At 43.0% G+C, this 26067-nt stretch overlaps 1 protein-coding gene across 4 annotated transcripts in view; it reads left to right on the top strand.

The window, feature by feature from the left end:
- Nucleotides 1-2661: 2661 nt before the first annotated feature.
- The window catches only part of phf14 (PHD finger protein 14), a 95321-nt gene continuing 71915 nt past the window's right edge, over nt 2662-26067 (top strand). For all 4 annotated transcript variants that reach the window (XM_063010241.1, XM_063010225.1, XM_063010233.1 and 1 more), the window contains exons 1-6: nt 2662-2722; nt 4156-4288; nt 5152-5861; nt 7589-7730; nt 19814-19973; nt 22611-22722. In XM_063010241.1, the coding sequence (XP_062866311.1) occupies nt 4171-4288; nt 5152-5861; nt 7589-7730; nt 19814-19973; nt 22611-22722 (1242 nt within the window). In that variant the 5' untranslated portion in view covers nt 2662-2722; nt 4156-4170. The remainder of the gene's footprint in view (nt 2723-4155; nt 4289-5151; nt 5862-7588; nt 7731-19813; nt 19974-22610; nt 22723-26067) is intronic.

Genomic DNA, 26067 nt, shown 5'->3' on the forward strand with positions numbered 1-26067 from the left:
AACTCCATCAGCGGTGCTGTGTCTGATCCACTCATACCAGCACAACACACACTAACACACCACCACCATGTCAGTGTCACTGCAGTGCTGAGAATGATCCACCACCTAAATAATACCTGCTCTGTAGTGGTCCTGACCATTGAAGAACAGCATGAAAGGGGGCTAACAAAGCATGCAGAGAAACAGATGTACTACAGTCAGTAATTGTAGAACTACAAAGTGCTTCTATATGGTAAGTGGAGCTGATAATATGGACAGTGATGTTACAGTTCTTACTGTCATAGAACTCACAAACAACCATTAGAATAAAGGGCTACAACTACAAAACCACAAAGTTCCCACCCATATCAGTGTGGGGGGTTACAGTGGGCACAGGCTCTCAAAAAACTGGACATTTAAAGACTTTAAAAACATTGCCCGGTCTGAGAAAACTTGACTTATTTTGTTATATGCTAGTGATAGGGTCAGAATTTGACTTAAAACAGCACAAATCTATGGACTCGACCTGTCTTGTGTCAACAGTTTATGCTGTTGGTTGTGATGTAATGATATAACAAAGCATGCTTCATTTAAATACCTGTTTTTCTGACCATGTGATTCTGTACCATGTCAGAAAACACAGGTCATCTTCACTGCATACATTGTGTTGACCTTAGTAAACAGAAAGTATCATGTAGAGCAGGGAACGCATGCAGCACACAGGAGGTGACAGTGATGATGACATTGATGGCTACCATGATATCCTGAAAGTGTTTTTGATGCCAGGAGATAAAAAACGGCCTGCTTTCGAGTACAACACGCTGCCATTTGTCATCGTGCAAGGACAGTCGTAATCATCCCTTTTGCTTGCCTCTCCCATCAGTCTTCTGCTGCCGTGTAGCAGGATCAATCTAGCCTCATTTATTTTAATCGTCGTCTGTTTTTACCAAAGTGGCAAAGTCAACGGAGGGCAATGGAAACAAACCCAGCTCTGAGAACAAGCCAAAGCGACGATTTTCTCCTAACCGTGCAACACAGCTTCTCTTGTTATGTAGAAACTCTCACGTGTTCACCCAGCAACACCTGCTTTATTTTACTGGCAACAGCAGGTATTTACTTTGCATTTGTGTTTGAAATGAGTGCTATTTACTTTAAATGTTTTCAGGAGCATTTTGGTAAAAATGTCACGTTATGTAAATTTGAGCAAAAATATTGTTTAAACCTTCCTGGACCTAAATGCAAAATAGAGCTTATCTGAAAGGGCACTTGGTGGTGCAGCAGTTTAATCTGCTTGCTCACCTTTATTCAGTCATTTTTAAAGAGAAAGTTCATTTTTTTCTGTTCAGATTCTATTTGTATTTTCTTTGATTATATTTTAAGGTATTTTAAACGAACTATTATTTATGAAATATATATTAATTTAATATTAAGCTTATGGAACTATTACATATTTACTATTACCATTACAGAAGCTATAAAATTTTAAGGCTTGGGTGTTGGGCTGTAAAAATAAGTAAAACTAATAAAATTGTAAACAAATTAGTTAGATAAACTCACTGTACAGTAACTTAAAATAATAATTTAATGTTAAATGTAAAATTATCACCAGAATTATTATTAAAATGACCATCTCCATAGATTAATTATTAGATACATTTAATTTTGTAAGTTATTACTGTATAACATTTGTTTATTTAATAGATACATCTAAAAAGTTGCTTATACAAATCTTATTCATTAAGTGTCAGTACAAGTTTTACTTGTTTTTACTGACTTTTTAGGACTTTTTAGGCAGGTCAAAAATTGTCTTAAGAAAGTCTGACTCTTTAAACCTTGTGTTAACACTTAACAACTATGGACTACTTTTCGAAACAAGACAACTCTGTGCTAAAACTGCTAGAATGCTGGCCAGAAATGCAAAGCAAAACAGCTAAATTACAGGAAAGGGAAATACAGCTGGTTTAAAAAACATTTACTTGCTAGAATAGGGTGATACTATGTTCTGACTATGTGGGGTGCCCAAAAAGTGCATAAAAAGACAAAGCATCAAATCACATATCAAAAAAAGCTGATACTTTTTTGTGTGTGATATTTCTAATGTTTTACAAAACAACACTAAAGTGTAAGTACAGTCCATGGATGTATTTTGCTTGACTGGTGATCTTCAGTTCGTAAATGTCTTACATTTTGTTTAAAACTTGTCTTGAAAATTTGCTTAAATACAATGACATTATATTACCCCCAGGTGAGGCAGTCCGGGTCATTTCTGTGTGGAGTTTGCATGTTCTCCCCTTTTCTGCGTGGGTTTCCTCCGGGAGCTCCGGTTTCCTCCCACAGTCCAAAGACGTGCAAGTGTGGTGAACTGGAGACACTAAATTGTCCATGACTGTGTTTGATATTAAACTTGAACTGATGAATCTTGTGTAATGAGTAACTACCTGTCCTGTCATGAATGTAACCAAAGTGTGTAAAACATGACATTAAAATCCTAATAAATAAATAAATTAATTAATAAATACTACATTGATCAATAATCATCTCGCCTTTACAGTGTTGTGTCTGTTGCTGTGGTACTTAAGCTCCTCCCACTTCTGCACACGTCAGCACAAACTGATGCTGCGTTCGCCCCGCTGGAGCACAAGCTCCGCCCCCTGAGCAGTACGTCACCACACACAGGAGGCGTAGCGCGCTTCATGTGAGGCTCAGTGTTATTGTGCTATTGTCCAGCAGCAGAAAACAGGAGGTAATATAACCGTCCACACTGCGGCTTCTACTCTCACTTTATACGCTTCATAAACACACAGTGAGAATCGACTTATGATCCGAATTACTAGACGATTCGGTCGCGCTTGGTAGACTTGTGTGATGCTTGTGCTAGTTAGCTTAGCATACTCTAATAATAATAATACTAGGAATGTGTGTAATAAGACAGAGGGCTAATCACCTGTTATTACTGTACCCTTAGCCACAATGCTAATGTGCTATTAATGCGTTATAAACACTTGAATACAGCGACATTAGCTTTATAGCAGCCTGAGAGAAACTGTTAGCATGCTGGCTAACCATCATCCATCATTATCATTCATTCATTCAATGCGTTGCTATGCAACAGTATAGATATACTGATCAGCCATAACATTAAAACCACCTCCTTGTTTCTACACTCACTGTTCATTCTATCAGCTTCACTCACCATATAGAAGCACTTTGTAGTTCTACAATTACTGACTGTAGTCCATCTGTTTCTCTGCATGCTTTGTTAGCCCCCTTTCATGCTGTTCTTTAATGGTCAGGACCCCCACAGAGCAGGTATTATTTGGGTGGTGGATCATTCTCAGCACTGCAGTGACACTGACATGGTGGTGGTGTGTTAGTGTGTGTTGTGCTGGTATGAGTGGATCAGACACAGCAGCGCTGCTGGAGTTTTTAAACACCTCACTGTCACTGCTGGACTGAGAATAGTCCACCGACCAAAAATATCCAGCCAACAGCGCCCCGTGGAAAGATGACCAACTCAAACAGCAGCAATAGATGAGCGATCGTCTCTGACTTTACATCTACAAGGTGGACCAACTAGGTAGGAGTGTCTAATAGAGTGGACAGTGAGTGGACACGGTATTTCAAAACTCCAGCAGCGCTGCTGTGTCTTACCCACTCATACCAGCACAACACACACTAACACACCACCACCATGTCAGTGTCACTGCAGTGCTGAGAATGATTCACCACCTAAATAACACCTGCTCTGTGCTGGTCCTGTGGGGGTCCTGACCATTGAAGAACAGCATGAAAGGGCGCTAACAAAGCATGTAGAGAAACAGATGGACTACAGTCAGTAATTGTAGAACTACAAAGTGCTTCTATATGGTAAGTGGAGCTGATAAAATGGACAGTGAGTAGAAACAAGGAGGTGGTTTTAATGTTACGACTGATTGGTGTATACTGCTTATATGGCAACACATTTTCTTTATATATATATATATAGTCATTTATTTCTGTGCTTCACAGTGGCACCAGGAACCTGGGTTCAGACTTTTAAGAATTAAAGGTTACATCTGATTGTATCTAAGGTTGCAAGCCAGCAATGTCTTGGATTTTCACATTGTTAACATGCAGCAATATTAACTGTTTGTTGTAGCCTGTAATAATGGTTTCTGTTTTTCCTTTGATCAAAAGCCCCTTCTGTCCCCAATGGATCGAGCCTCCAAACGCAGGCAGGTGAAGCCCCTGGCTGCCTCTCTCCTGGATGTTCTGGATTATGACAGCTCAGATGACAGTGATTTTGAAGTAGAAGATGCAGATGCTTCAGGTAAATGGTATTTTAGCCACAACTATTGCTAAATCAATGATGCGAAATAAATCATGCACTGAAACGTGGCAGCATTTTGGGAAAGACACTTTCCTGTTCCACTTATACCAGATGTAACCGTATGTATCCCATGTCCTCCAAAAAGCTCCACTTTAGACTCATCAGTTCATCAGTGTGTTTTTTCAGATTATGTGAGACTTTGTAAGCCGTAGTTTTCACACTGAAACTCACTGAGAGGTGAGAGAGGTGCTGTTCTTTTCAAGGAATTTTGTAGGCCAACTGGAGATAATGGCTCTCACTGTGGCTCGCTGGAGTCCCAAAACATTAGAACTTACCTTGTTACTAGTTCCAGCCTGACATATTTCAGTAAAAAATTATTTTGGGTGTAGCATAGCGTGCTGCTTTTTGAGACCGTTTAGCTACTTTACATTGCTGGTAAGGAGTGCTCGGGTGGTGCAGTGGTCTATTATGGTCTGGCGTCTACACAGACTTATAGGCAATGTCTGAAGGGGTGTTGCCGAAGCAGTGGAATGGATTGGCGCCCTTTCCAGGATATTCCTGTTTTGCACCCAGTTTTTCCTGGTGGAACTGGAACCTCTGTGACCCTGACCATGATGTTGCCTTCTCAGAAGAGTGACTGTTGTTACAGCTAAAAAGATCACATAGACTTCACTCCATTTGTTTCTTTTAATACCATTTGTTTTTTAAATGATGAGCTTATGGTCAGGTGTCCAAATACTTTTGGCCATATAGTGTATGTGAAAATCACAGTGTTTTACAACACTTTACCTCCTGCCTTAATTCCTAACGTGCAGATTATCGACTGTAAACCCACGTAAAATACTTCACCTTATCTTATTCAGGGTCAGAGGGCGCAGGGAACGGCAGTGAAGACGATGACTCTAAAGACAGTGACGAGGGTGAGGACAGCGACTCGGATGCAGTCGGTTCTGCAGACGAGGAGGCTGTGAACGTAGAAGAGACCAATGTTTTAAAAGAAGACCCACAGGAAGAAGAGAAATCCAAGGACCAGCCATCCTCAGAGGAAGCCAGCAGCAAAGAAACATCTGGAAACTCCAAAAGTCGCAAGAAAGCTGAGAAGCCCTCGGATGCGGAGCCTAACGGCAGCGGCGCGGTTGATGAAGGTGCCAAAAAGTGGAACCTGAGGAGAAACCGGCCCATGCTGGACTTCACCACCATGGAGCACCTGAACGTGATGGACGATTACGACAGCGAGGACGATAACGACTGGAGGCCCACGTCGGGGAAGAAGAAGAACAAAGCTGGCGGGAAGGAGAAAGCTGGGAGCGACGACGATGGAGGTGAGGACGAGGGAAGCGAGGTCGACGATGACCATGATGATGATGATGATGACGACGACGACGACGATGATGTCGATGATGATGATGATGATGATGATGAGGGCAACGAGGATGACGATGCAGAGAGCAGCAGCAGTAGTGACAGCGAGGTGGCTGTTAACAAATCAAAGAAGAAACCCAGCAAGAGCGCCACGTTCGATGAGGAGGAGACCAACGACAGCCACAGTACTTCACAGGGAAAAGGAAACGAGGTGGGATTGATCAGAGTCTGTACATTTTTTCATCAATGCTCTCAAGGCTGTAAAGCGTTCTTATTGGAATGCTTTGAATTTTAACTTTGCTTACGTTTAAAGTTGTAAAATCTTTCCCTTATTTCTCAAAAATGCAGGGCAGTTGTAGCTTAGCGGTTAAGGTACTGGACTAGTAATCAAAAGGTTGCTGGCTCAAGCCCCACCACTGCCACGTTGTCACTGTTGGTGATCTCCGATGAAAATTGGAGAAAACCTTCCATTAGATTCGACCGAATTCTGGTCAAATTGGTCCTTCATCCCAGTCTCACATCAGTCTGCTGCTCAAGTTCTGATGCTGAAGAGGAATTAAGAAATAGGAACTATGAAATAATACCTAAGGTCATCCTGCAACATCATCATTATAGAAAGACCCTTGAACCAGCTACAACTGCAAAAGACATTCTCTGCATTCTATGTGTACACCTGACCATGAGATTATTGGACATCACATTCCAAAATCAAGCACAGGAAGGAATTTATTTGTCTCAGTAATAGCTTTAACTCTTCCGGAAAGGCTTTTCACAAGTTTTTGGGATGCTTATTTAGTTAAAAAAGCATTTGTGAGGCCAGGTATTATGTGAAAGGCTTAAACACAGCGGTTAGCATCAATATAGAAGCCGGTTTGGCCCATTATAGAACAGAAGTTGGTAAGGATGAGTTGGTAGGGTTCACAATACGATTTTTTCCCCGATTTTTTTTAACAAAAAGAAATTAAATACAAATGACAAAGTTTCCTTATATTATTTCTCTTAAAAAAATAAAATAAAAGACTGTATTTGTGCTTATCTTTTATTTATCTAAATAATGAATACCCTTTTATTTCTGAGCTAGGTACAAACTATGCAAAACAATGCTGCACATTTCCCTTTTTGTGTAAAACTTTGACTCATTAGTCAAGAGTCAAATCAAGTCAAGAGAGGTTTATTGTCATTTCAGCTATATACAAGTACATATTGAAACGAAACAACGTTCCTCCAGGTCCAACATAGAACAAAAAGTGCAAGTTTTAATCCAGTCTTGGACATTATAAGTTCTGGAAATTTTTGTTGCAACATGCCAGATTCCTGTCCCATCTAGTAGGGGCACACCAGGTTTCCATCCCATCTAGTAGGAGCACACCAGGTTCCTGTCCCATCTAATAGGAGCAGCACTGTTGGCCCTGCAGTCTCGATCCGCAGTCATCATCCTCGGGAGGGTAAACAGGTTTCCGTCAGAACCACCTCAGGGTAAAAAAACAGAAGATGTAGTTACAATGTGGAATTGTCAGAATATCAGTTTACAGAGAGTAGCGGCAGGGAGTAAAACTTAAAGTACGAATAAATGAATAATACAAATAAAGAAAGTATCACAAAAATAAATTTGGCTGGAAAATTCAGAACCTGGCAACCCTGTAGTGACATCAACCAGGCGAGGTGAATAGCGTCAGCGCCCTCTGCTGTTTAAAGTGAATATTGATTCATTATGCATGTAAACCGATTTGAATCGTTACACATTTGAATCGATATTTAACTGTCTTGTGGTGCATCGTTACATCCCCAGATGTTGGCCAGTGGCATCAAAATCAGGCTCAGCCATGAACATTAATGATTTTTGCACCACTGTTAAAGTGCACCAGGTTTTTGGGAGCTTGGCTTCTTGAGGCGTGTGGAAGTGCAGTACTGAGGTGTTTGGGTGGATCTTGTTTACAGGACTGTCTGGTGGAACGATCACAGGTGTGGAGTTTTCAGAGGATGGAGCACATCCTGATCTGCTGCGTGTGTTTAGGAGACAACAGCGAGGATTCGGACGAGATCATCCAGTGCGACAACTGCGGCGTCACGGTACACGAAGGTCAGTCCACAAACTCACAAACGATTTTACAAACCAGCTGTAGAGTAAAGAAAACGTCTGGATCCACTACGAAGCAGGTTCAGTTTCAATTTCTAATGACATTTGATGATGCTACTAACTACCAAACTAACTAATGACATGACTGATTCAGAGCTCACTACTGCTAGGATCCAGGGTTTGAATTCCCCGAGGTGCTATCAGCCAGTCGGGCGTCTACATGCAGACATGATTGGCTGTGTCTGATCTGAGGGAGGGGGGTGACCGAGGCCCTGTGATGGATGGGTGTCCTGTTCGGGTTGCGTTATTGAATTTCACCTGGTCAGTCTGGGGAAACAGGACCCACCGTATCCCTGACCAGGATAAAGCAAAAGTAAAACATAAAAATGAAATCAGTATGTATGGGTACACGAACACTACATGGTCAAAAGTATGTGCACACTGGACCATGAGCTTGTCGTAGCTGCACCCACACTCACCCTCTTTGCTGCTTTAACAGTCTCCACTTTCCACAAGATTTTCTACTGTTTGTGGAGATTAGTGCTCATTTCTGACGTCAGGACGAGAAGTCTTGGCTTGCACGTCTACGTTCCAAATTCTTCCCAATGCTGTCTGGAGCTGGGGTGCAGCAAACCTGCCCATGTCTTTATGGATGCTGTTGGACCTAAAAAGTATCTTCATTATATACATTTTTATATTATTTATTCTATATAAAAAAGCTTGGGTAGCGCAGCCATACACTGCGCTGTCTCACTTCCGCTGGGTGCTATCAGTCGGTCGGGCATCTGTATATAGATGTGATTGGCCATGTCTGATTTGGGGGTGGCCGAGGCCCCGTAATCGATTGCGTCCTGTTTGGAGTGTGTTATTGCACTGTGCCCAGTGATTCCAAGGAAACTGGACGCTGGGCAGTTGTATCCTAGAGATTAAGGTGCTAGACTAGTAATCAAAAGGTCACTAGTTAAAACCTACCATTGTCAGGTTGTCACTGTTGGACCCTTGAGCAAGGCCCTTACCCCTCAATTGCTCAGACAATATACGGTCACAGTACTGTAAGTCGCTTTGGATAAAAGCGTCAGCTAAATGACGAAAATGTAGATGTAGATGTAAACGGACACACCACAACCCTGACCAGGATAAAGGCGGTGGTAAAATGTTTTATAAAGTCATTAGCTTTAGGTGAGGCTGAGGCATCGAACTCAATAATTAGGACACGTGCAAACGCACACAGGAATAATGTGGGGATAACAATACAGGGGATGCCACAGTGTAAAAGCAAAATAAACAAAACACCCCATCTCCAAACGCCCGACACACACACACACACACACACACACACACACACAACCTGTCTGGTAGGTTCTTTTATAGAGCTTGATTCTGCCGAACTTCATCGTCCTGCATTATGAGCTCATTGTGTCCGCGCGCTATTGGAAACAAAATCAATTACTCTTTAAATCGTCCTCTGGCTGCCGCCTTCACTCTCAGACAGGCCTAGTTAACACCGGCCATGCCCTGCTGGATCAGGGTGACAACGCTAATTTCCAATTACTCATGTGGGATTTATTTATTTATTTATTTTCACTTATTATCCACTTATTTATTTGCTGATGCTCGAGCGAATCTAGGTGCCCACACACACAGCCGGGCCACGCCGATCGTTCTCTGTAGAAAGGAATCCTGTTCCGAAGACGGCTAGAAAGAATTTGTGTATCAGAGCTGAAAAGAACGAGTAAAATGAAGCGTTTTTATATAGGAGTGATGATGGAGGGTGGCCGCTGACCGCTGTTGAGAGCCGGGTTTGAATCTCAGCGAGGTGGGCTCTCAGCAGGGTGGGATTGCCGCTCATCCAGGGTATTCCTGCCTTGTGCCTGGTGTGTCCCGGTCGAACCACACCTGCTGCGAACCTGATCAAAATATAATGACACATACATACACAAAATTAATATAAACTAAAAGTTATAATTAGTGAAAAGAAGTCCAGTCTGTGATCCCGGGGCTGCGTATTAATCACAACGGATGGTCTCAGTTCATCACAAGGCAACACACACCTTACACCTATTCACCAGGAATTGTGAGAATGCAGGAAGAACATGTCAAACCTCCTGAACCCAGTGACCAGAGATGAGAAGTGTGTGTGTGTGAGATAGAGACAGTGAAGTTTGAAGCTTTCTGCTTTACTAACAGTGTGTGCAGCTAATTTAAATGGATGAAAGTAGCTCCAGTGAAACGTTTCGAGAAAGATGTCTGTCGATAACCACTTGCCAAGGATTCCCATTAATTCCTTGTCACTCGCAAATCCTCCCTGGGTTTTTCTAACGAGATGGGTCACAGAGAAAAATAATAATACTTAAGTCATAAAATAAACTTGTACACAAACGCCCCATTGTGGAGGCTTTATGTTACATCTTGTAAACACAGTGGGACCAGATTGCCACCGGTTTCGTTAAGTATATTTTGTTTTGAGGCGTCATTTGTGTTGTCTGGGTCGCAGTAAAAATCACAGACAAAATATGAATAGCTTGAAACAGGCTGAGCCATAATGCGCACGTGTGTACAGAGACCAAGTCCCACATTTCTCCTCCATCAGTTAGCTCGGCCCTGCCCACCTACTGCAGGAGTTTCACAGTGTGTGATTGTATTTACTGGTTTGCGGACCAAACAAAAGGGCGTGGCAGGACATCTCGACGACAGGTACACTTATTAAAACATATTGTGTTCATAACGATGTGCTCAGATCCCTACATCACACACGGGGTCACGTTTTTCACGTTGATCTTGTTAAAACATTGATTCAGATTAGCCTAATTAATCATGAAAATCATCCAGCACACACACACACACACACACACACACACACACACACACATCCTGTAGCATCAGCTTACTTGGTAAGTGCTGTTTCACCTCCCTGTAGCAGTGAATCAGAGGGGTGACCTTGAAGCAGTCAGGGGCCTTTGATGGGCCAAACGTAGTGTTGCAGAGTCAGCCCCTGAAACCACACACACACACACACACACACACACACACACTGCTATACTTTGTCTGTATCTCATTGGAAGAGAGTTGAAATGACTGGATTTTAAGGTCATTTTTATTCGGCTGAGGTTTTCAAATGGTAGCTTATGGGACAGATTTGACGCACAAACAAGTCTTCAATCGCTCCAACCCTCCTTCAACTTAATATTGCTGTAGAACTGGGGTTTTTCTAATCTTTTTTTTTCTATTTTATTTATGCATTTTCTCTCATTTTTGCGGAGCCAATTTGTCTTCCACTGCTGGGGATCCCTGATTGCGGTCGAGGTGAGTATATTGCTGCTCACGCCTCCTTTGACCCGCGTGCAACCCTAGACGGAACCCTAGTTCACCCATGCATTTTGCACAGGCACCTCTCTATCTGCTAATTAGGGTCCTTACACAGCGTTTTAAGACCCCACCCACATAGTCCGGTCACCCCGCCCTTGCAGAAATGTGTCTGCTGCAGGCACTGCCAATTATGCCCGCTAGATGGGGCCCAGCCGACCGGTGGCAATGCCGAGTTTCGAACCGAAATGTTCAGAATCTCGGCGCTGGTGTGCTAGCAAAATATCCCGCAGCGCCACCTCCGCGCCTCAACTTTTTTTTCAAGTGATTCACATTTTGTCCATGATTTTTACCACGACCCAGGCAACACAAACAACACCTCAATATGAAACACAAAACAAAATCTGCTTAAGTAATAAAAATGATGGTAATCTGGTCCCACTGTGGTTTACAAGATGTAATGTAAAGCCTCCACAAGGGGGCATTTGTGAAGTTTGTTCCCTTTTATGTACCTTTTAAAATTTGTTTATTTCTTTTTTTCTGCGACCTTTGGGTGGGTCATGACCCAGGGGTAGATTGCCCACTTCCGCTAAGATCCAGGGTTTGAATCCACAGAGGCGCTATTGTCAGGGCGGGTGTCTACATACAAACATAATTGGCTATGTCTGATTGGGGAGGGTGGGTGGTTTGACCGTGGTCCCACGATGGACATATTAGAGACAAGTCTTTTGAACAGAAAACAGAAGACTGGACACTACTAGTCATGACTACTATAGGGCAGTTGTAGCCTAGTGGTTAAGGTACTAGTGGTTAAGGTACTAGTAATCAAAAGGTTGCTGGTTCAAGCCCCACCACTGCCAGGTTGTCGCTGTTGGGTCCTTGAGCAAGGCCCTTAACCCTCAATATACTGTCACAGTACTGTAAGTCGCTTTGGATAAAAGCGTCAGCTAAATGCCCAAAATGTAAAATGTACTTTTTTATATGGAATGTCCAATCAGCTCACAGCCAGGTGTTCACATACTTTTGGCTGGTTCTTGTATTTTAGGCACTTTTTTAGCTGCAGGAGCTGGAAAATGTAAATCGGAGAAAAATAAAGAACCTGGCTCGGGGCGATAATGGGTAAGCATTGATTATCCGGATCTTTAGGGGCACGCATGTCTTCACCGCTTGATTGCAAGTGTTCCAGCGTCACTCAGCTTTCCCTTACAGACAAGCTCAAGAGTTCAGGACCAAGAAGAGAGAGAAGAAGAAGTAAAAAATATATAAAAGACATTAATGATCCCGCTAACCGGCACCCCCCCTTATCACAGCGAGTCTGATATGGGCTACTAACGAATTACAGTTTTCCTTCTTCCATCAAACAGTTTTACTGAACGTCTTTCAGCAGTTCCTAAAACTTCATAAGTAAAGCTATTAAAATTCTTACCCCCAATAAACAGCATCACAGAGTCCATTAGTGTCCTTGCTCTCGTTAGAGCACCAATTAACATGCGACTGGTATCGATTTCACACGGACCTTAATGAGTTCCAGCCCGTAAAGCTAATTATTCCCCAAAATGTGCACAATTCATTTTCCTCTCTCTGTGGGGTCTGTGTAAGAAATCTTGTGAACATTTAAATTAGCAGTAATTGAAACATTCACATCTAGAACTGGGTTTTTTAAACTTTCTCTTAAGCGACCCACATGTTGTCTGTGATTTTTACCACGACTTGGGTAACACAAACAACAGATCAAAACAAAACCCAAAACAAAATATACCTAATTAATGAAATTGGTGGCAATCTGGTCCCAGTGTGGTTTTTAAGGTGTAATGTAAAGCTTCCACAAGGGGGCGTTCGTGTACAAGTTATTAAATCTGTTTATTTAATTATTATTATGTTTCTCTATATTATTATGTTTCGGCTCTCCATAAAAAATCCTGTTCTAGAATGAACCGAGTAAAGTGACAATGTTTTGCTTACTTTCGTTTTAAGCACAAATTCAGCTCAAGCCCAGTGAATCTGGGCCTGAAATCATCACACCTACTGGCTCAGCCAGCGCTTTTTGTGACCCTACCTCCAAGGACTTTATTATGAGGCTTTACTTTAACTCAGTACATATTTGCAGAATTCTAGAGAGCTATTTAATTTCCTTGTCATGTTTTACTGTTGATTTATCCTGGACAGGGTTGTGGCAGGTATGTTTTGCGTCTGTCACTGGACACAATGCAAGAACACACCCCAAACAGGACACTAGTCCATCGCAGGGCCACACCATTAAACATCCCTCCCACCAGACCTAGTGAATCAGTCATGGCCTTTCCCAAACTGTTATAAAGTTAGAAGAAGATATATTAAATCATTGGTTTAATACAGCTGTTATCAATAAGTGGGGCAGGTTACACATAAAATGAGGTCTCAACATACTTTTAATTAGCTTTATTTGGCCAAAAAAATAGTAAACAGTTTTTTTTTTTTTTTAATCAAATCAGGCATGAAAAACTAGGCACAGCTTCCCACAGACACACTCTAAAATCTCTTAAAAGCTTCCCAGAAGTGTGGCATAAAAGTCTAAGACATAGACAACTCGGTGGGTAGCACTGTCGCCTCACAGCAAGAAGGTCCTGGGTTCAATTGCCAGGTGGTGCGGCCGGGTCCTTTCCATGTGAAGTTTGCATGTTCTCCCCGGTGTCTGTGTGGGTTTCCTCCGGGAGCTCCGGTTTCCTCCTACAGTCCAAAGACGTGCAAGTGAGGTGAATTGGAGATACAAAATTGTCCATGACTGTGTTTGATATTAAACTTGAACTGATGAATCTTGTGTAATGAGTGACTACCGTTCCTGTCATGAATGTAGTAAAACATGACGTTAAAATAAATAAAATAAAAATAAATAAAATATGACTTGTAGTCTGTAAAACTGAATTACTTTTGTGGCATTTAGCAGACAATTTTATCCAAAGGGACTTACAGTTATCACAGAATACAATTCAAGCAATTGAGGGTTAAGGGCCTTACTCAGGGGCCCAACAGTGGCAATTGCCGATGGTGGGGCTTGAACCGGCAACCTCATGATTACTAGTCTGGTAGTGAGAAGTGCCCCCACAGGTCCTTAGCCTGGTGTGTAACTAGTGTACAACCTAGTGGTTAAGGTACTGGAATAGTAATCAAAAGGTTGCTGGTTCAAGCCTCACCACTGACAGGTTGCCACTGTTTGGCCCTTGAGCAAGGCTCTTAACCCCTTTATTAATAAACTAGCAAATCTTTTTGGGGACACACATACATATATACAAACTTGCTTATGGTTTGAGAATTAGATGAACAAGCTCATGGCCAGGCCAGGTGTCCACATACTTTTGGCACTAGAGTATTTTTTATGATCTCAGACAAAAGCTATTCTCAGACGTTATGTATAAAATGTGTTTGTTTTATAGAGAAGTGCGTTCATATTTCTCACACTTTTAAAAGCAGTGCTGTTTCTAAGAAGATCATCACTGGAGTTCACTGGTCCATTTGTAGATCTGTACTGGTCACGGTCGAGCTCACAGATTAGATTACTGTATCAGCGCCCCCCCAGGTTCCATTATTTGCCGTTTGAACTTTACGGGAGTTTCCGCTTTTGTGGGTTAAAGAGCTTTTAACAGAGAGGAAAACAAGGAGGCACCTGGTAAACGAAATTGAAAAGCAAATTGGTTGCGTATGCACACGTTGTTTTTCTAGCTGCTTCTTTTTGGCTTTTTCATAATGAGGAAATAATTACCTCCATGGACCGCCGGTTAGCAGAATGATTTGGATTATTCGGTGAAAGCCAGAGCGCTGCTTCTGAAAGGATTGCCTCTTTGTCTTCTCATTGAGCTTTGATTTAGCACCACTGATTCAGACAAAGGACAGCTGCCATTTGTGTTCCCCCTCACCTCCTTTCATTTTCCTCCACCTCCTCCGTCTATCAGTTCTAATTGGCCGTGACTTTGCTCCGTGTTTGTCTTGTGTGGTTCTGATAATCACACTAACACCTTTTAAATCAGAACTTTAGAAACACTTTAGATGAAGGTTGTCTGAATGTGTAAACATATGGAAAGATTTTTCTTTCTGTGTTTTAATCACAGTAACAGGTAATCAAATCAGGTAATCAGGGACGGTGGTAGACTAGTGCAGGACCCACTATTTGTCCATGATTTTTTCTGCGACTCAGGCAACACAAACAATGCAATCTGGTTCCACTGTGGTTTACAAAATGTAACGTAAAGCCTCCACAAGGGGGCATTCATGTACAAGTTTATGTTATTATGTGCCTGTTAAAATTAGTTTATTTCATTGTTTTTATTTTTCTCTACGATGGTTTTTGGGGGTTGAACAACTTTGGCCTAGTGAGCATCAGTCAGAAGATTGTCGGTTCAAATCCAGGCTCTGCTATGCAGACTCTGTAGGGTCCCTGAGCCCTTAACCCTGTCTGCTCCAGGGACGTCGTACAATGGCTGACAAATTTCATTGTACTCTATGTATATTACATAAAAACGATGGGGGCAATTACTTATTCACACTGATTAATTTTAGTTAATTAAACAAAGGTAATTGGTCAAATGCTGGCACTCAGGCTAACGCTTACCACTGTGGAGTAGATCTCAGTAGAACCTTCGACCTGACCAGGCGTCCTCAAGAACACATCTGGCTGTGCTTGAGGGAGGGAAGGTAGAACGGGGAACTGGTATGAGGGACTGGTTGAGGTGCCTCCACAGGTAGGGCCTTAGTCTGGCTTTCAGTATGCAAAATGGCTCTGTGTGGGAAGCCTAGTGGTTAAGGTACTGGACTAGTAATCAAAAGGTTGCTGGTTCAAGCCTCACCACTGCCAGGTTGCCACTGTTGGGCCCTTGAGCAAGGTCCTTAACACTCAATTGCTTCGACAATATATCGTCACAGTAGTGTAAGTCGCTTTGGATAAAAGCGTCTGCTAAATGGCAAAATTGTAAATGAAAGCCAACACTGGCAGGTGATAAAAAGCAGCTGCAGATTGGACACGTATCGGAAGGGGGATCAGGGTTGTGAAAGCGGCAGGGGATTCATAATGGGAAATAGAAGGGAGAAATCCAAAAAAAGAGTAACTGCACCCTTGGTTACTGAACTGACTAGATTAACAGGGGCAAGAAACAACAAACTGGTTTAAATCTATCGTCCTGAAAAGGGTTACAAAGCGAGAGCAATTATCTTTAAATAAAGGAAACGTGAAGCAGGGATTCAACCCATAACTGAACAAGGACTAAGCAACATCTTGTTCAGCAGGTCCCAAAAGATAAAAACTCTTTATACACCAGATTTCTTTTAAACAACCTTTTTTTGATTAATACAAGAACCCCAGCGTGACTGTTCCCCTTTATAGCTCGATACCCTTAAAATCACTTGTCCCGATTCATCTGACACCTTCCTCCTGGGCTCTCAGTAACTGCCAACCCATCATTTCCAACAAAGCTAATCTCTCATTCAGGGATTACGCAGCTATCCCCCAGTCATCACTTTCTCTCCCAGCTTAGCTCATATTAGGCCGTGCCCCGTGGCTTAGCTTTTACCAGCTTCCCATCTCGGCTTCAAAAGGAAACATCGCAGATTTGCTCGATGAGTTCGGCTCCGTGCTTCAAAGCCTAATCAGTATTGAGCACAGAGTCCTGCCAGCTACTCTCCGGCCATGCTCTTCTGAAATAAGACTCATCGGCCTGGTTCGAGTCACCTGATTCACACACGGGACTGTCGAGATCCAGAAAGACGCGGAATGCTGGGTTTGGTCTGGAGGAACCACAGTTGGCTAAACTGAGCACTGATTCCAACCTGGATTATTGAGCATGCATCAACAGATTTATGGACGTCATTAGGATGAGCTGGGTCTTGGGGTCTTTGGGAGATGGGTCTTGTGATCAACATCAGTGTCTGGAGATGGGTCTTGTGATCAACGTCAGTATCCGGAGATGGGTCTTGTGATCAACGTCAGTGTCTGACTGACCTCAGAAATACTCTTTACACTGAATGGGCACGAATTATTTCAGTATAGTGGAAGCTGTACGTGGTGTGATAAGGGTTGCGTGGTGGGTTAGCAAGTGTCATGGAAAAATAAGGTCAGATGATAAAAGAAAACAAAGATTACAGTTGACTCGATTGAAGAATTTATTGGCACGATCGTGGGTTCCTACAGCAGTGGAATAGCTGAAGAACCAGGAACAGAACTGTGGGCCTCTCTGTATACTGCCCTAGTCACATCACATTAGGTGTAGGACTTTGGAACCTCCATTCTGTGCTAACTGTTGTTTCTTTTCTGCAGCTTAACTACAGACATGTTGCTTATCTCTGTACTCCCAGCCTACCTCAAGGACAATATAAGAATTTTATGCACAAGCAGCAAAATACTAATACTTAGGTGATATCAAACATAATATCTAATTTTTCCAGAACACAATCTTATGGTCAGGTGTCCACATACTTTTGGCCATATTGTGTAGATTTTATGTTTAAGCATTTACATTTGCAGCATTTTGGAAACGCTTTTATGAATTAGGTAGAGCCTTAGTTATAGTTTAACGAAAATGTTTGGACACCCCTGGTCGATTTTCATGTTTTGGTAAATTTAATTGTCCAGAGGGAACGCATTTAAATGCACCAATATTTTTTATTTAAGGAATTAAAATGGCATTATCAGGGGCTAGTCTGCTACAAGCAACACAAGACAGAGGGCATCAAAGCCAGCTGACCCATCTTGTGGCAGCATGACTCTATGGGGATAAATCGCCCAAATCGTAGTGTGCACAGCTTGTATGGACAAACCCATTATGTAGTATGTACAGTGGGTGCTTCTAATTAGCACATTTCAAACCTCAAAGCTTTTAGCAACCACCTGAAAAAGATCAACAAGTGCGGACTGTCATGGTCTTCAGCCCAAACCATGTTTCGGTTTCCTCCCTGTAGAGGATTATTTATTTATTAGGATTTTAACCTCATGTTTTACACTTTCATGACAGAAACGGTAGTTACTGGTAACACAAGATTTATCAGTTCAAGTTCAATATCAAACACAGTCATGGACAATTTTGTATCTCCAGTTCACCTCACTTGCATGTCTTTGGACTGTGGGAGGAAACCGGAGCTCCTGGAGGAAACCCACACAGACACGGGGAGAACATGCAAACTCCACACAGACCGGACCAGGAATCCTCTCCACCTGGGAATCAAACCCAGGACCTTCTTGTTGTGAGGAGACAGTGCTACCCGCTGAGCCACCGTGCCACCCCCCTGTTGAAGATGTTTTACGTATAGAGAACCATGGAAACCTGCAACAGGGGTGTCTATAAACTTCTGACTCTGTTTTGTAACTCCGTTTCCCATTTTTGTATTCTTCAAGAATCTTTACCTGGAATTACATCCATTTACTTCTATTCAGCATCATATTTTTATCTTTCTTTTTTCTCCGCGAGTCACGGGGATGCACCAGGTCTCTGCCCACATTCACTCGTCGGTTACGATAAGCATTCAGAACTGAAATGTTTATTTGCCGGACTCTCTCGGCACCCAGGAGCGGCTCTGTTAAATTAGAAGCAGAGCGTTATCTCTGAAACGGTGGAACGAAGCTGATTTCCTGCCACATTGGTAGCTTGGAGCACGTTTGCCGAGTTTAATAGGTGCCACGGTTACCCGATCTGCGCATAATTGTTTTTACAGCCCCGGCAAATTAAAACGACAACATTTTGAAATTGGCTCGGCGTTCGAGCCTTTCGGTTTCGTCATATTACCAATTTGATCTGCCGCCACCTCGTTAACCCCGTGGTGGGAAATTCTGAACCGGTGTCTCGCCTGAGGACCTACAATTGTCATTCATTATCAGGTCACAACCTGAAAAAAATGCTAACCCCTTTAATAAGGATTGCTGTCATAAAAATGACCAAAAAATCCCCTAAAACAGCAACAAAATAGTAATAAAATCATTTCTGTACTCTCACGCAAAATGTGCCGGGCCTAAACTGTAAAAACATTAAGCTGGTGGTGCAGCAATAAAATACGCTAGCACACCAGAGCTGGGATTTTTAATACATCGTATCGAATCTCAGCTCTGCCATCAAGCTGGGCTGGGTGGCCACATGAACAACGATTGGCTGTTGGGATTAGCTGGGTGGGATTAGCCAGACCAGGGTTCCTCATGACTGGTGCTATTATGACCTTTGCTGGCTGATTGATGGGATGGCACCTGTACAGAGTAGAGGAATAATGCTGATCAGGGTGTGGCACAAAGCTGATCCCCATATGAACTCGCCTCGTGCAGGTAAAAAGATGCAGTCGGTACTGCAAACGTGTCGGAGGGGGCGTGTGTCAGTTGCAAAGCCCCTCAGTCAGCAGTGGAGGGTTGTACCGGTAGAGGTGAAGCGTAACGCAATCAGGGTAATTGGATACGACTAAATTAGGGGAGAAAATTGTGGGGAAAAAAAAATAAAAATAAAAAATAAACAAAAAATAAACAAAACATTTATCTGGTGAAAAATTGGTCCAGGTGACGCATTGATAACTTACTACTCTGAGGTCCAGGGTTTGAATCCAGTAGTGCTATAGACTAAAAGAGGGCTTTGACTGACGACCCCCTGTTCCAAACCGTGAAGAAAAGCCCAGAGTGCTGAAGGTAGAAGCACACAAACGAAGCTTCTGGCTTTTATTCTTGTGACATTTCTGCTTCCCCTACAGACTCACAGCAAACAAACTGATGCAAGAGACTTGAAATATTATTTTGAATATTTTATTTTGCTTTCTTTGCTGATGTGCTTGTGTTTAATTTTCTTCCTCAGGTTGCTATGGGGTTGATGGTGAGAGCGACTCCATCATGAGTTCGGCCTCGGAGAACTCCACCGAGCCGTGGTTCTGCGACGCCTGTAAGAACGGAGTCATGCCCAGCTGTGAGCTCTGCCCCAATCAGGACGGGATATTCAAAGAGACGGATGCTGGAAGGTGTGGATTTATATTGTGTACTGACTCACATTCATTTCATGTTCATATTTTACCACCGATTTAACCTGGTCAGGGTTGTGGTGGGTCTGACTTCCCTGGAATTACTTCATGCAAGAAGTAACACGCCCGGACAGGGTGCCAGTCCATTGCATGGCCCAGTTACTTTTGGATTGGCACATTTTGGATGAATTGGAACCAAATTTTATTGTGAGCCAGGACTTCTTGTATCTCTTACTGACTTCACTGATTCCTACTAAATTTGTGCACATTTTTGGAGTGAGAAAATGTGAGAGTGAGGTAAGGTGGCAGTGAGGTTGGAGGTAAGGAGTGAATGAGGTGAGAGAGTGAGTATGAGAGAGAGGGGTGTGAGGAGAGAGAGTGAGGGGTGTGAGAGAGTGAGGGGTGTGAGAGAGTGAGGGGTGTGAAGAGAGAGAGAGTAGAGAATGCAGGTTAGAGTGATGGTAAATAGGTGAGAGAGTGGAGAATGCAGGTTGGAGCGATGGTAAATAGGTGAGAGAGTGAGTATGTGAGAGAGGTGTGAGGATGAGAGAGCGAGTGAGAGAGGGGTGTGAGGAGAGAGAGAGTGTGAGAGAGGGGTGTGAGGGGAGAGTGGAGAATGCAGGTTGGAGCGATGGTAAATGAGAGAGTGAGAAAGGGGTGTGAGGAGGAGAGAGAGAAAGTTTGAGAGAGGGGTGTGAGGAGAGAGAGAGGAGAATGCAGGAGCGATGGTAAATGGGTGAGAGAGGTGTATGAGAAAAGAGAGAGAGAAGAATGCAGGTTGGAGCAATGGTAAATGAGAGAGTGAGTATGTGAAAGAGTGAGAGAGGTGTATGAGAAGAGAGAAAGAGGAAAATGCAGGTTGGAGCGATGGTAAATGAGTGAGTAAGAGAGAGTGAGAGAGGTGTATGAGAAGAAAGAGGAGAATGCAGGTTGGAGCGATGGTAAATGAGAGAGAGAGTATGTGAGAGAGGTGTATGAGAAGAGAGAGGAGAATGCAGGTTGGAGCGATGGTAAATGAGAGAGTATGTGAGAGAGTGAGAGGTGTATGAGAAGAGAGAGAGAGGAGAATGCAGGTTGGAGCGATGGTAAATGAGAGAGTGAGTATGTGAGAGAGGTGTATGAGAAGAGAGAGAGAGGAGAATGCAGGTTGGAGCGATGGTAAATGAGAGAGTGAGTATGTGAGAGAGGTGTATGAGAAGAGAGAGAGGAGAATGCAGGTTGGATCGATGGTAAATGAGAGAGTGAGTATGTGAGAGAGTGAGAGAGGTGTATGAGAAGAGAGAGAGAGGAGAATGCAGGTTGGAGCGATGGTAAATGAGAGTGAGTATGTGAAAGAGTGAGAGAGGTGTATGAGAAGAGAGAGAGGAGAATGCAGGTTGGAGCGATGGTAAATGAGAGAGTGAGTATGTGAGAGAGGTGTATGAGAAGAGAGAGAGAGGAGAATGCAGGTTGGAGTGATGGTAAATGGGTGAGAGAGTGAGGGGTGTGAGGAGAGAGAGAGAGTATGTGAGAGAGGTGTATGAGAAGAGAGAGAGAGGAGAATGCAGGTTGGAGCGATGGTAAATGAGAGAGTGAGTATGTGAGAGAGGTGTATGAGAAGAGAGAGAGAGGAGAATGCAGGTTGGAGCGATGGTAAATGAGAGAGTGAGTATGTGAGAGAGTGAGAGAGGTGTATGAGAAGAGAGTGAGAGAAGAATGCAGGTTGGAGCGATGGTAAATGAGAGAGTGAGTATGTGAAAGAGTGAGAGAGGTGTATGAGAAGAGAGAGAGAGGAGAATGCAGGTTGGAGCGATGGTAAATGAGAGAGTGAGTATGTGAGAGAGTGAGAGAGGTGTATGAGAAGAGAGAGAGAGAGAGAAGAATGCAGGTTGGAGCAATGGTAAATGAGAGAGTGAGTATGTGAAAGAGTGAGAGAGGTGGATGAGAAGAGAGAGAGAGGAGAATGCAGGTTGGAGCGATGGTAAATGGGTGAGAGAGTGAGGGGTGTGAGGAGAGAGAGAGAGTATGTGAGAGAGGTGTATGAGAAGAGAGAGAGAGAGGAGAATGCAGGTTGGAGCGATGGCTCTTATCTCTCTGATGATGCTCCTCAGCTCACCTGCACCTGAATTTGCTACTCCAGTAGAGCATGAAAAACACAGCAAATTAAAGTGAGCAGCGCGCGCTCTCCACAGATGGATATCTTCATATTGGCCTTCAACTTCCCTCCCTTCAACCCCCTACACCCCCCTACACCCCCCCCCCCCACGCACCCCTGTACCGAATCCACATTTTAAATTCTGTCAGGAGAAAAGCTCCACTTGCAGCATGTTTAAACCAACAGGTGGGATTTGACTGAACTGAACTGAACTTAGTAAAGCAGTTCATTTCCAAACACAGCCCGGCTCCTACAGCGAGCGGTACAAGGTCAGAAGAGCTATCAGCCAGCCGGGCATCCGCACAGACATGCTTCACTAGGTCCGGTGTGGGGATGGGGCTGGGGGGGGATTGCCGAAGCCCTGAGATGGATTGGCACTCTGTCCAGGGTTTTTCTGTCATCAGGACCCTCTGTGACCCTGACCAGGATAAGCTAAAGTACTAAAGTAAAGCGGATGTTTTTTACTGGTATTAAAATAAAGGTGTGCTGTGTTGTGTTTGAAGGTGGGTGCACGTCGTGTGTGCGCTTTATGTTCCCGGCGTGGCGTTCGGCGACATCGACAAACTGCGGCCTGTAACGCTCACAGAAATGAACTACACTAAATACGGCGCAAAGGTGACGTACAAAACCCTGCTGTTATTAGCCGAGTCGTTTATTATTTAGATTTTTTATCATTATTTTAATGAATTTATTCATGTAGGGTTTTTTGGCCTTGATAATATGCACATTTGCACATTACTGCTTATAAATGTTCATATTTAACTACCCTCCACCCACTGAAATCTTGCCACTGGTACCGTTCCCACGTGCTGCCCCCTGAGGAGGCCTGACAGTATGATGTGCTACTCCGACACACACGAATGCTACCCACTTGGATTCCAAGAATAAAATCGTATACTGAAGCAGCCCTGGGTTCGATTCACAGGTGGGGCGGTCTGGGTCCTTTCTGTGTGGAGTTTGCATGTTCTCCCTGTGTCTGTGTGGGTTTCCCCCGGGAGCTCCGGTTTCCTCCCACAGTACAAAGACGTGAAGTAGGGATGCACCGATCCAACTTTTTCAGTTCCGATACCGATCCGATACATATACTTTGCATTTCGGTCGATATCCGATACCGATCCGATACCGTTGAATTAATAAACCGTATACTTTATCATGTGGGAAAGACTTAAGGCATCAGGATTGACTTAAACATTACTTAGTTTGCAAAACAAAATATAATTAACACAGATATAAATGTACTGAACTGCTATTTATTTGTCAATAAAATAATAAACAATTGTGCAGGACCTTGGCACAGCATTCAAATTCAAAATAAAAAAGGCAAACTTATATAAATATTTTAAAATAAATTAAATGTATCAGCTGAAACTGAAGTAGTTACACAAACAGTAATTAATCTTATTTTTTAAATATGTAGTGTAAACAGTCATTCAAAATCTAGCAGCGGAAGAAGAACCTGAGAATAAACGAATACATTGGTATAATACAATCAGTAATCAAACACTGTTCGAAAAGCTAGTGCGCGCTCTACATAGACGCATTTTACGTCATCCTGTGCGCGCTCCAGAGAAGGAGGCTGTTCGAAATCTGCTCTCTTTCTCTCACAGAAAAATAAACATGGCTGACGGTGCGGACAAACGAATGGTGTTATTATCAAACGTAAATAAAATATTACTGATTTTTAACCTGTATAAACTTGTACCGAGTGTTTTTATTTGCAAGTTCGGGCTTGTCAGGAAATGTAACCGTTATCGGTACCTGAAGGAAGATGTTATATTGACGTTAGCGTGCTGTGCTACCTCAATTCATTGGTTTTAATGGCAAGATGCTAAACGCGAAACCCGATGGAAGCGCTGTCTAAGTAGCGCGTTCGAATAATATTGACTTATTAGAATCCTCTCTACTGAGGCAGCGTATCGGCCCCATGGATCGACCTAATTATCCGATACCCGATCTATCTCATTTTGGTAATATCGGCACCGATATCCGATCTTAATATCGGATCGGTGCATCGCTAACGTGAAGTGAGGTGAACTGGAGATACAGAATTGTCCATGACTGTGTTTGATATTAAACTGATGAATCTTGTGTAATGAGTGACTACCTGTCCTGTCGTGAATGTAACCAAGGTGTGTAAAACATGCCGTTAAAATCCTATTATAAAACGGATAGTTCCGGTCCTAAAATCTGATTGGCTGAGCCGCGTTCGAAGCCGTTGTAAAATCCCCGATAAACTCACACCTAGGACCACCTCACATCATTCCATATTAATACGCCACTGAAAAGAAAAATTTAATGTTATTTTCGCCCTCATGTTGCCTAGCAACACTGTTAATCGAACTATTTTGCGTCGCGGAAGAATGCTTTATTGTAAGTTTATACACAATAAATACATTTATGAATTAAACATTGTTGTATTTATTATATTTTATGTTGACCGCCGTTTTATAAAAGCAATAAGCCACTCGAGACCGTGCATTACTGTTACGATTTTAGCACGGGGAAAGAAGTTTTAGGCACTCCGCTTCGCGTCGTGCCAAAAACGTCATCCCCGTGCTAAAATCACAGTAACGTACGGCCTCTCGTGGCTTATTGCTTTAGTAAATACATAAATAAGATTTCTAAACTGGCAAACCTATGACGCTCATTGTAACTCACTCTTTGGCCATATTATTTTGTCTTTATTCTCAATATCATTTAGATTTAATTAACTTGACGGTGTACCATATAGTAATGTGATCATATCCATCCATCCATCCATCCACTCCCGTTAGGGGTTGCCGGCGGGATTCGGCACAGTTTTTATGCTGGATGCCCTTCCAGACACAACCCTCCCTATTTATCCGGGCTTGGGACCGGCACTACAATGCACTGGTTTATGCATCCTAGCGGCTATGTACCTATAGGACAATTCAGCGTCTCCAATTAGCCTGGCTGCATGTTTTTGGACTGTGGGAGGAAACCGGAGCACACGAGGAGAACATGCAATCTCCGCACAGAAAGGACCCGGACCACCCCACAGGGGGATCGAACCCAGGGCCTTCTTGCTGTGAGGTGACAGTGCTACCCACTTAGCCACCGTGCCACCCAGTGATGTGATCATACGTTCATAATAAATCTGTTAACACCATGTTCTCGGCAGGAAACCCAAATAGCTAAAAACAATAATCATATTTAAATACAAATACAGCAAATTCAAATCTTTATTCTGCAGGTGGATGTACAAACTTCTGCACAGGACTGTAACTGCAGGCTCATATTGTCCAGCCCGGTGTGTCATTACAGACGGGTTGATTGTTCTTTCTGACATTTACTTTTACCTGAAAGTAAGTTTTGGGGTCAGCGTGTCAGACGACGGCACTCGTGCTGCAAAGCAAATCGCTCTGAAAAGCACTTTAAAGTCCGTCTGTAATGGATTGTTCTTTATGTTTAAAAGGCAGCCGGTGTTGAAAAAAGCCTATTATTATTTTAATTTTCAGCTCCTGCAATTGACACTTTTTCAGCTTTCTGAATCTGTGACCTTCTCCTCAGTCATGTGCTGCTAAAAGAGTCAAATGGGCTTTTAATGTCTGCTTGTCCAGCTCATCTCTCTAATGGAGTTATGCAATCGAAATGAACGTAGATATTTTATATAATGTGTGTTTTTTTTCTCTGCACATAATCACCATGCCAAGCTCTAAAACAGAAAGAGCTAACATCGAATTATGTTCTATTTTTGGGCTCTGTTTATGGGCTGGGTGGCACGCTGGCTCCGTGGGTAGCACTGTCACCTCACAGCAGGAGGGTCCTAGGTTCGGTTTCCAGGTGGAGAGGTCTGGGTCCTCTCTGTGTGGAGTTTGCATGTTCTCCCCCGTGTCAGTGTGGGTTTGTTCTCACAGTTCAAAGACGTGCAAGTGAGGCGAAATATTCATTCATTCATTCATTTTCTTATCCGCTTATCCAATTACGGTCGATGGGGGG

Source organism: Trichomycterus rosablanca, chromosome 2 (genome assembly GCF_030014385.1).
Source record: "Trichomycterus rosablanca isolate fTriRos1 chromosome 2, fTriRos1.hap1, whole genome shotgun sequence".
NCBI classification, from domain to species: domain Eukaryota; kingdom Metazoa; phylum Chordata; class Actinopteri; order Siluriformes; family Trichomycteridae; genus Trichomycterus; species Trichomycterus rosablanca.